Below are 11,411 nucleotides of genomic sequence, written 5' to 3'. Positions count from 1 at the left end.
ACTGCATGAATATTTTCAGAAAAACTCAAATATCAAAAAAAACTCGTTCCAATTTTTTGAATGAAAAATTGCTAGCTATCTGTGTCTAGTAAATTTTTTTTAGTTAACTTGAACGTTTATAAATTTAATTTTCACAGAAATCTGGTATCTGTTAATATGCTGGTCTATGCTCATTATTACATTTTTTTTTTGAAATTATTCCTTGAACGTTTTCTCAGTATAAACATTTGATCTTAAATTTTTTTGAGAACCTGAAAAGTAAGCTCTCGTGTGAAATTAAGTGAGCCGGAAGTTTTTTTTGTCACTTTTCAACAATATTGAAAGGAAATTTTCTATATTCTGCCGTACCTATGCTCAAAATATAGGTTGTATGAAAATAGGTAAAAATAAGTACCAACTCATAAAATTTCTATTACTGTTATTAACTCTATTTTGTGCTAAAAAATCGCTGCAAAAATTACTTTAGAAAATGTATAATTCTCGATTTTAGGAAAACTGAAACATCAAAAAAGAATAACTCTGTAAGTGAAGTTTGCGGAAATTTAATCAACAGGTAATAATTAGAGTTTTTTTTAATTGTGGAGTGTTTTTAAAATTACATGTTACTTTGACTTTTCGTTATTCTTGGTGCATATGTCAACGTTATCTTCATGTTAAAATATAGAGCATGAAGAATCAATCAGTGATGTATTTATTTTTTCAAAAGATTTGTACATAAATAACCACACAAGTCGTCTTCAAACTTTTCCCATGTGAACCAACCTAAAAAACTCAGACCTTTTGCAAAATAACTTGCCGCAAGTACAGAACTACCTTGTGAGCGAGTACTGAACACGAAAAACGGTTTTCCATATCCTACCATGCCTATTTATATTTATGTCACTATTTCAGTTTTAACCACTTAATCAACGAATTATTTCCATATCTGAAGTTTTTTTTTAAATGTTTAGGGCATTTTTTAAGAACCACAACAAATGCATACCTTATGGAACAGGTTTCTAGCCCCTCGGAAAAATTCTGTGTCTCGAACACTTCCTGCAACGCTCAGCAATCCACATGACGTGATTACTGTTCAAGTATTGTGCAAATTGTGGAAAATTGATGAACTTTGAATTTTCAGACTCTTGATCAGTTAAATTCTTCTAAAGTTAAAAAAGATGGCAATACAGTCAAACCACAACTTCCGATTGGATTTGAAAGACACAAAAAGGTAATTAACTATAAATCGGGAAATTTGTAATACATACTGGATTTAGTTATGAGTTCTCACATGACATTTTTTAGTATTACTTTCCTACTATTACTTTTCTACTAAATTTATTTCAGAAATCAAATATCGTAGATGTGGACAATTCAGCAAATCCCTCGGTTGTTCAACAACAATCCGATGAGCTCTTTTCAAATCTGGGACAAGCTTTTTACACTGGAAATTACGTGGTAATTTTTTATCAGTGTTATTTCACGTGCTCTGTTCATATTATGTAGTCTTGTTCAAAGGGTCAAATGGGCCGACAAGAGACAAAAGACTTAAAAGACAAACAAAAATGTATACCTAATAGTAAGCAAAAACATTTATAACTGTATGTTTTTGAAATTTTTTATTAAGTTAACCTTATTTTTCCGTTAATTATCGGGAAACTTATAGAACGCGTTTCATTTTGTAGTTTAACAATTGAAATTTCTGACACTGATAAATAAAAATTCCATTTACAATTGGCCGGAAACGTTCAGCAGCTTGGCTAAAAATAATTGTCGGTTGTTTCGACGGATTGTGACATTAAAAGTCCATGAAATATTAGCTCATTTACGTGCCAATATGAATGCCAATATTTTTAACAAGATATCAGATATGAGTCAATTTTCCATACTGTTTCTCACACTTTGTAGGCAATGGGAACAAAGAATTGAGACTCATTTCTCACGCACTTTCCTGGTGATTTTTGTTAGGAATATGTTGTAGAGTTAAATGGAGGCAATCATAGTTTTGTTTAAAACGTTGTTTGCTGGAATGTGAAAAAGGTTCCTTGAAGGAAATGTCATATTCGGCAACGTCAAATTGAAATAAATGCGATCAGCAATTTGACTTTCCGCATTATTTATCGGTGTGCATTTTTTTCTGTGTTTTTTCTTTGTTTTTCATGAGAAAATATTTTCAGTAGAATTTGTAAGAACAAATAGTCCCGGATTTTTTTTGCATTTAAAAAAACCCTTTTCAATTTCAAACTTTCAAAAGTTTTCTCCTTTTTTCATTTTTCATGTTTTAATAAAAGTTAAAGGTAGAGTAGCGCCAGTGGAAAAATTGCTTTAAAACATTCCTATGATACCACAATGACCAAATATAATAGTAAAATTTTTTTAAAAAATTTCTAAATTTTATATGATTTTTTGAAAGTTGAACAAAATCTCGAATTGCATCAAATTCCCATTTGAACTACCGCCAATAGTTCGATGCTCAATGGATCGCGCTTGCCTTTTTTTTTATTTTTATTCATCAATTTTCTTATTTTTGATTGATTTTTAATGTTTTTTTGAGTAGTTTTAATGGGAATTGCATGAATAATTCAAGATAAATGTAGATTGTTTACTAAAAATAATTGAAAACAAAGAAAGAACGTTTTCTAACGACGTTGAGCCTGAAATAATCCATTTCACAGATTTAGGCTTTAGCGCTCGTTTTTTAATAAAAAAAATATATTTATCTTGAATTTTTTATTTAATTTCCATTAAAATTACTCAAAAAAAACATGAAATCAATCAAAAATAAGCAATATTTGTTGAATAAAAAAAGGCAAGCGCGCTATATCGAACATCGAATGTATTGGCGGTAGTTCAAATGGGAATTTGATGCAATTCGAGATTTGTTCAATTTTCAAAAAACCATTTAAAATTTAGAAAATTTTTAAAAATTTTTTTACTATGATATTTGATCATTGTGGTAACATAGGCATGTTTTAAAACAATTTTCTCACTGGCGCTACTCCGCCTTTAAAGCTAAATTTATTAGAAAGCTATGGTATTATGTTCAATATATATATATTATCAATATTATCAGAAATATTTAACATGCTATTTTAATTGAAACAAAAACATTTTTAAATAAGTTTTTCCTGACAAAAAGACTACCCTTATTCTAGTCTCCCTGTGGTCGAAAAACGCAACGTCGCGACCCCGAGAGCACTTTGTAAACCTCCTTGCTCCGAACAGATATATTTCATCTCAAAATTTTCTAGGAACCTCGTTTTTACCGCTCGGTTTTTTTGCTACTTTAAACGTTTGCTCTCTTCACATTCTTTTCATCACAACCAGATGTCTTTTCATTGTTTATCTCATATATTTTGCTCAAGTTAAGAATTTTGGAATTTGCTTACGTGCTTTTCTGGTCAGCCATAACAATTTGTGAGAACATGCCCCTTTATCATATTTCCTATATTGGAAGTTGCGGAAATTTCCAAAATCACTATTCTACATAGCACAGAAAATCGAATATCGGTTTCTTCAAAAAAATATCATTTGTGTTTTTTGCAGACAAAATTTTGGAATATTCTGGAAGTTTTTTTGTTGCTTTTAACACACCCACATGAATTTTCTAATCAATTCAAAATTAAGAGAGTGATACTGAAAAGTATGGTCCGGCATTTACCTTAGTGTAAAACGGAACCCGAAAGATTTGAATTTTTCTTGTATTTCAAACTGGCCATGTTCAAAATTTCTTAATTGAGATTCTGTTCGAAAAAAATTATTTAACTAGATTTTTTGACATATTTGTTTACGTCTAGCTTTTTACAACAGAAAAAATTAAAATTGTTCTCGGTACCAAATGACGTCACATTTTTTTCTCTTACCTCTGTGTAAGAGTGTGCCTTGAAATTATTACACCGGAAGAACACCTGGCACCGGTGGAAACTTTTTTCTTGTTTTGAGAGCGTTTTGTGATGGATCCGAATCAAAAGAAAAAAGGTTTCAAATAGTGGGTTTTCAGCAATATGCTGAAAAGGATTATGTTTCAGAGCGTCCAGCAATTAATGAGCTAAACTTTTTAGAAAGTTACAGTTTGATTTTAAAAAAGTTGTAGAAAAATTTTTATCTAAAAAAAACTTGCTATTAAAAAAATTCGAGTCAACCTTACCTTTAAAAAGTTATGATACATACTTCTAAAAATATTGCCTTTTGTGACGCACTAAGTCTCAGAGTTCACTAGACACACCAACTACATTTCCAACCAAAAAATCTTGTGATTCAGCATGTATCTTCAAGGGCTTACATTAAGATAATCCTCCAATTGATTAACCTTTACATAAAATGAATGGAAAACTATAAATGTCATATATAAATGTTATTATTGTCTATAAAGGATTAGTTAATAAGAATCTAAACTTTCATTCATTATCATTTCATTATATCATTACCTATATATAAAAAAATAGTGTCCGTTTGTTAACAAGTGACGTCATAGCTTACAAAGGCAAGGTGTTTTCGGCTGTTGGAGGGATATTAGTTTGGGGTTAGTAGGGGGATATGGGCGGGGTACTGTAGTAGTACTGTAGGAGTACTGTAGGAGTACGGTAGGATTACTGTAGTTTGGGAAAAATTGTGTTTTTGTCTTTTGAAGAGATATAGGTTTGGGGTTAGTAGTGGGATATGGTCGGGGTACTGTAGTAGTACTGTAAAGGTACTGTAGGAGTACTGTAGGATTACTGTAGTTTAGGAAAAAATGAGTTTTTGTCTTTTGAAGAGATATAGGTTTGGGGTTAGTGGTGGGATATGGTCGGGGTACAGTAATAGTACTGTAGGAGTACTATAGGAGTACGGTAGGATTACGGTAGTTTATGAAAAATTGACTTTCCGTCTTGGGAAGGGGTATTGGAAACTTCGGGAAAATTCTGAAATGTCCCAGAACCATCTGGGAATTTCTGGAAAATTCTAGAACGTTCCAGAACCTTCTGGAAAATTCTGAAAAGCTTTAGAACCTTCTGGAAAATTCTAGAAAATTCTGGAATGTTCCAGAACCTTCTGGAAAATTCGAAAAATTCTGGATTGTTCTAGAACCTTCTGGAAAATTAAAAAAATGTTGCTGCGATATTATCGTGGCGAGAGCCATCGTGGCGAGACCCATCGTGGCGAGACCCATCGTGGCGAGACCCACCGTGGTGAGACCCATCGTGGAAAGACCCATCGTGGTGAGACCCATCGTGGCGAGACCCATCGTGGCGAGACCCATCGTGGCGAGACCCACCGTGGTGAGACCCATCGTGGAAAGACCCATCGTGGTGAGACCCATCGTGGCGAGACCCATCGTGGTGAGACCCGTCGTGGTGAGACCCACCGTGGTAAGACCCAAAATTTTGGCGGGAAATTTAAATTTTCTGAGAAAAATATTTTGGCGGGAAATTTAAATTTTCTGTGAAAAATATTTTGGCGGGAAATTTAAATTTTCTGTGAAAAATATTTTGGCGGGAAATTTAAATTTTCTGAGAAAAATATTTTGGAGGGAAATTTAAATTTTCAGTGAAAAAATTTTGGCGGCAAATTCAAATTTTCAGTGAAAAAATTTTTGGCGGGAAATTCAAATTTTCTGTGAAAAATTTTTGGCGGGAAACTCAAATTTTCTGAGAAAAATTTTTGGCGGGAAATTCAAATTTTCTGTGAAACATTTTTGGCGGGAAATTCAAATTTTCTGAGAAAAATTTTTGGCGGGAAATTCAAATTTTCTGAGAAACTTTTTGTTAGCTTAAGTACCACCTGGAACTGGCAAGACCCATCGTGGAGAGACCCTTAAAAATATGGGCGGGAACTTCAAAATTTATGAGAAAAGAAATTTTGGCGGGAATTCAAATTTTCTGAGAACAATTTTGGCGGGAATTCAAATTTGCTGGGAAAAAAAAGCTTTGCGGGAAATTCAGATTTTCTGAGAAAAAAAATTTTGGCGGGAAATTCAAATTTTCTGAGGAAAACATTTGGCGGGAAATCCAAATTTTTGTTCTGGAATCAATTTTTTGTTTCAGCACCTTCTGGAAGTTTCAAGAAAATTCTAGACTGTTCTAGAATCATCTGGAAAATTCAAAAAAGTTCTGAAATGCTCTACAACCTCCCATAACTGTAGGAGTTTTTATTTGTTTCGTTACATCTATATTCAAAGAACTTAGTAGTTAATTATTCAGACTTCTTTAGTTGAGGAAAAAAAAATTAACTTATTAAAAAAACTGTAACTCTGTGGAATTTTTTCGAAAGCCTGATAATGATAATGTGTTAGTAGAAAAATCAGAACATTCTAACTGTCTCTTTGAATTTTCTGAATCGTATACCATGGAAGGAGAAAATGCGATTTAATCGATGAAGTTTCAACTTTTTTTAATGAGACATTTTTGAATGATTAAAAGGACATTTATTTTAAACTCCGCCAGTCGTTGGCCGCGCCGGAGGCGCGGTCATCGGCTGGTATATATATATATAATTCAACAAATTACTTTGAATTTAATATCGGAACATTTCGGAATAAAACTAATCTACAAAGATGTTTTATATGTATTAACATATATCGTATTCCTTGTGTAAGTGTTGGTTTGTGTCTACAACCCAACCCAGGCGAAATATTGGCAAAAATTGATGCTCGTACAACATTCTGTGTAGTTATATTTTGAAAAATGATAAAAGTTCAAAGAATCTTTTAATCTGTCTGCCTATCCATCACCCTCAAAAAAATTTTTAAAAATTTTACAATCCTAGAAATTAGAGAAAAAATTCTAAAACATATGTACACGTAAATTATTGTAACTTTTTGGGAACGAATCTAGCAATGAAAAAATACAGTTTTTCATTGCAAAATTAAATTTTTAAAATAAAAAATTCCAAACACTTGCCAAAGTGTTTGCCTACCTTTAAAGGTGGGGTACGGTTAGCGTGATAAAGATTAAAAATCATTTGATTAGTATCATAATCACCAAATATGTATCATAGTAAAATGTGTTTAACCTTTTGGAAACATTTTCAACTGATTTGATGCACCTTTTTGAGAAATCTAAAGCACTGTCGAATGTTCGAAGCCAGGCAATATCATGGGTCTTACCTCATCGATAATCATGGGTCTTACTTCATCGATAAACCCGCTAAAATCAGAAAAATCAGCTAAAATAATAGGGCACACAATTCATGAAAAGTTTTAGTTTCAGATTTAAGGGAATGAAAATGACGCTTCACAGCTTAAAAGGCACTAATGCCAAGTTATCTATGAGTATTTAAATATATTATTTGTTGTGTTTTAAAGACTCAAGGTAAAATTTAAACTTTTGCTTTTCTTGTAAGGTGGTGTATGGCGTCATATATACTATGTATGTAGCTAAAAAAAATGGACCACCCTCTTTTTAATTGGATTAAGATAATTTTCAAATATCTTAGTAGTTTTTTTTTCAGAACCACTCCTTTCTGGAATCTTCAAACCTGGAAGCAAAGCCTGCAGTGGATGCCGATAAAGTGTATGTTTCCGGCTGTAAACATTCTTAAATTTTTATACACACACACACCCAGATCATTTCTCTTCATATTAGATGAAAAAAAATTCTCAAAGTTAATCTTGATACCAAGTGCTTTGAAAAAATGCTCGGTTGCTTAATGTGATATATGTGATATCCGGTGATAATCCAAGTGTAATCCATCTTTTTGATTGTATCCGGTGGGCGCGGCCTTGGTGCCAGTCAGGAGTATTTAGGATTATTCAAGGGATATGAGCATTTTCATCGTTTTTTTCCCGTAGTCCTATATGCAACGTGAGAATTTGATAAGAAATATATCATGTGTTTGTAGTTTTTTTCACTGCAGGCTTTTCCTCTGAAATTTCTCGATGTTGTAATTTTGTTGAAATTTATTATTTAAATCTTTAAAAAAAGATTAAAGGACGATCTATTTTTCAAGCGGTATGCACAGCGGATCTAGGAGTCAGGCACACTGGGGATCCCACTGGGCTATAATTTAAGCCATAATCCAGTCGTGGATAAGATAAGATGAAATTGCTGTCAATTTTTCAAATGTCCCATGTTTGATGCTGGTTCCAGAAATATTGACAATTTGGGCTAAACTACCCATTCGGACTTTTTTGGAAATTTAGAGCGCTGTCAAAATTTCAAAACTTTACAACACTCAGAAACAAATGCTTGAAACATAATTGTTGTATGATCTACGTAGAAAAATATTCCTGGATTCCAATCGTTTTGGTAAACTAGCCAGTTCTGTCCGGAATGTTTTTTTTATATTTGATACCGTATATCCTCTATTAGTAAGGCGTGCAAAACTAATTTTCGGACACCTAATTTGATGCAAAACTAATAGAGAGTGCAAAACTAATTTTCAAACAGGTTTTTTCTCATGTTTTCCATTAAGTTATGGTATAGTATCATCAATTTCAGTAACACCTTGTAAACCAAAATGGACGAATTTTAAGGCTGATACGCAAAAACTGTCCGAGTTGTACTCATATTTTGCCAATTTTGGCTTGTTATACCAAGTCTGTAAAAATTTTCCTGATTTGTAAAACGATTTTATGATGCAAATTTTGAATTCCTAAAAAAAGGGAACAAATAAAGAGGTGCAAAACTATTAGAGGTGCAAAACTAATAGAGGCGCCTTACTAATAGAGAATATACGGTCATTTCAAATGTTGATGAATAGCTTAACGTTCAAATGAGTTTGCTTGCTAGAATGAGTTTCCACAAAAAAAACACCAAAATTTGCTTAGAATAAATCAATTAAATCTTACTTCTTTTTAATTAGAAATCAACATAATTTTTGTTAAAACGGGCTCATTTCAGCCAGATGGAAGGAAATTTCTTGAACAATCCATGGATCAACTGTTGCTTTGTAACAACTTACGCTGGAGTTGTTGCACAGTACTTTAAAAAAGGTGCGGAATGGTTCAACTTTACCACTCCGAGTATCGGAACTTTTACAAATGAACAAAACGAAGAAGACTCTTCAAACTATTCAACTTCTGGATATGACTCATCGGCGGAAACAATCAGTGCCAATAGTTCGCCAATCAATCGTTCTGGTGTTCGCAGCAGAATTTCACAAAAACAACGACAGCGTATTTTAAAAGAGGCTCACTTTAAAGCGCAACAGCTCAACAGAAAAATGGTTGTACAGAAATCTTGCCCGCCAGATCACGAAATAAAGCCAGTCCCGTCGAAATTCTACCAGTTTGATGCAATTACTGATTTTGGATTTGGTGGACCGGTTCTATTAGTCGGAATGCAGAAGGATGTGGAAGTCATGAAGTTGGAGACAAAAGAAAAAGCAAGAAGTGGTCGAAAGAAGAACAGAAAATCGAAGTATAAATGTAATATGTACAAAATGACAAAACTTGCCCAAATAGTTGCAAAGATTCCAAAAAAGAAGTAAGTTTGTGGGTAGCAGTGAGAATACCTTGCAGTAGAGAAACACTTTGAGCTAGAAAAAAGGCGATTTGAAAATATTTCAGGCCATTTTTCATCAAATAGTGGTTGAAAAGATTCCCAAAATTGATGTTTTTCCAGTTTAATGTTGTTTTCCTGAATTTCTATAATCATAACCGTTTTAGGCGTTTTCAACAATTTTAATTTTTTGGACAAAATCTGAAATCTTTTACGACTATTTTCAAATAATTTTTTTTTGAAATTATTATAAAAATTTGCTAATGTTTTAAAAGAAGCCATTTTAAAAGTCTCCTATCAAATTTTTTGATTTTGACATCGGTGTATATATAAGCGGTATTCTAGGCCAAATTTGCTGCGAAAAAAGATAACAGTAAAAATATACCCGGTGTATTGCTCAATGCGCGTTTGCCTGAAACCCTAAAAATGTTATTCGTGACAAAGTAGCGGGTCATCAGAGGTAAATTCGGTAAATCGCTGCTCCTGTAGCGCGGACGGGACGCGATTTGCCTATGCATCCTTGTCGCTTCGTGTAATTTTTCCTTTTTTTCAGAGAGGTAATTGAAATTGATGAGGACGGATTTCAAAAGGTTTCGAGTAAAAAAGCTGCAAAACTAAGGACTTTGAAACCTGCAGATGTGCCAACTCCGCCGACAAAAGTTGTAGAGAATAAAGAAGAAGTTATCAAACTCGAGGTCATTGAGCAACCAGAACCCATCGTACTACCAGTATCAACTCCAACCGTCACCTTTTCCCGCTTTGAAGAGATGAAGAGAGTGGTAAAGGTAGAGAAAGCTCAGGAGAGCGCGAAAACCAAGGCTTTGAAAAAATCCAAAGCTATTTCGATTTCAAGGCATGTTGGCTTCCTGCAGATTTTGGAAAAGCTAGAGGAAACCGAGGAAAAGCCTCAAGTTGAAAATGAGAAAAAAGTAGTGGTAAAGCATGTTCAAAGTGCTAGAAAGAATCAAAAAAAGGGCAGGAAGAATCGTAAAGTGGAGCCACCAAAAGAAGAATTTGAACCCTACGAGGAAGACCACTACAACTTTAAACGTAAGTTTACAAAATAGAAAGAAAAATTAAAATTCACAATATTTTCTTGGTGTAATATTATAAAAATTGATGATCTGAACTTACATTACATTTTTAATTCTAAGATTAGTATTTTTCTTTCACTGTTGCGTGCAATTCGTGGTAAGGTTAAGGTCTTTTCTACACTGAAATAATTAGAATAACTCATAATTAGGAGTGAGTCTGATGAGCATAATCCAACAACTAGCGGGTTCACTATGAAAACCCACTTTTATTACTCATAATGCAAGGTTGACGGTAGCGCAGTGTACCCGGTTAGTTGTCAGATGACGCTTATCAATCTCTAATTTGGTGGTGTGAAAATTTGGTAATGCCACTTCGGTAATAGTAAAATATAGAACATAAACTATCGCAGCCAAACTATGCTGCGATCTCTCCAAATTCTACAATTAATTTTTCAGGTTACTTCCTTATCATCGGTGTCTATGTTCTAGTATTCATTTACGTTTGCACTAACGTTTTGACCGTCGGTGTGTCATATGAATTTCCATACATCACACTTGCCAACAAAAGTGAGAAAAATTGGGATAGTCTGTTTAGTAAATGTGTTTAATAATTAAAGATTACAGATGTTCGGGCAATCAATTCAACACTCCCAAAAAGTGTAAATGAAAGCTCATTCTTGATAAGATGAATTTTTCAAACCAAGTTGTCTTTATAATTTATCAATTTTATCTTTGCGTCATTTTAAAATACGTTTTTTGCTATTCAATCATATTTGAGTGGTAGTGAGTAGGTTTGCGATTTGTTTTTGACACTTTAATAAAATCAGTTATTTTTATCCTAAGTTTTTAATTTTTTTAGAATCCTATTCGTGTATATTTCAACAATATCAAACAATTCAGTGATTCTGATTCCAAAAATAGTTTTTAAATTTCATGCCGCCGCCGTGACCATCTCACAATGTGTTCAGTGAATCATTAA

General features: G+C 33.1%; 1 protein-coding gene across 1 annotated transcript; it reads left to right on the top strand.

The window, feature by feature from the left end:
- Positions 1-957: 957 nt before the first annotated feature.
- B0310.3 (uncharacterized protein) lies at positions 958-11,266 on the top strand. The gene is made up of 8 exons (NM_075709.6): positions 958-1,076; positions 1,121-1,210; positions 1,327-1,437; positions 7,408-7,469; positions 8,799-9,383; positions 9,952-10,448; positions 10,889-10,999; positions 11,057-11,266. The coding sequence occupies exons 5-8, from the start codon at positions 8,803-8,805 to the stop codon at positions 11,119-11,121; spliced, it is 1,254 nt and encodes a 417-aa protein (NP_508110.3). The 5' UTR covers positions 958-1,076; positions 1,121-1,210; positions 1,327-1,437; positions 7,408-7,469; positions 8,799-8,802; the 3' UTR covers positions 11,122-11,266.
- The last annotated feature ends 145 nt before the right edge of the window (positions 11,267-11,411 follow it).

The sequence above is a fragment of the Caenorhabditis elegans genome, chromosome X (genome assembly GCF_000002985.6).
Source record: "Caenorhabditis elegans chromosome X".
Classification (NCBI taxonomy): domain Eukaryota; kingdom Metazoa; phylum Nematoda; class Chromadorea; order Rhabditida; family Rhabditidae; genus Caenorhabditis; species Caenorhabditis elegans.
Note: the sequence above shows the minus strand (reverse complement) of the source record. Positions and strands in the feature narration are given on the sequence as shown.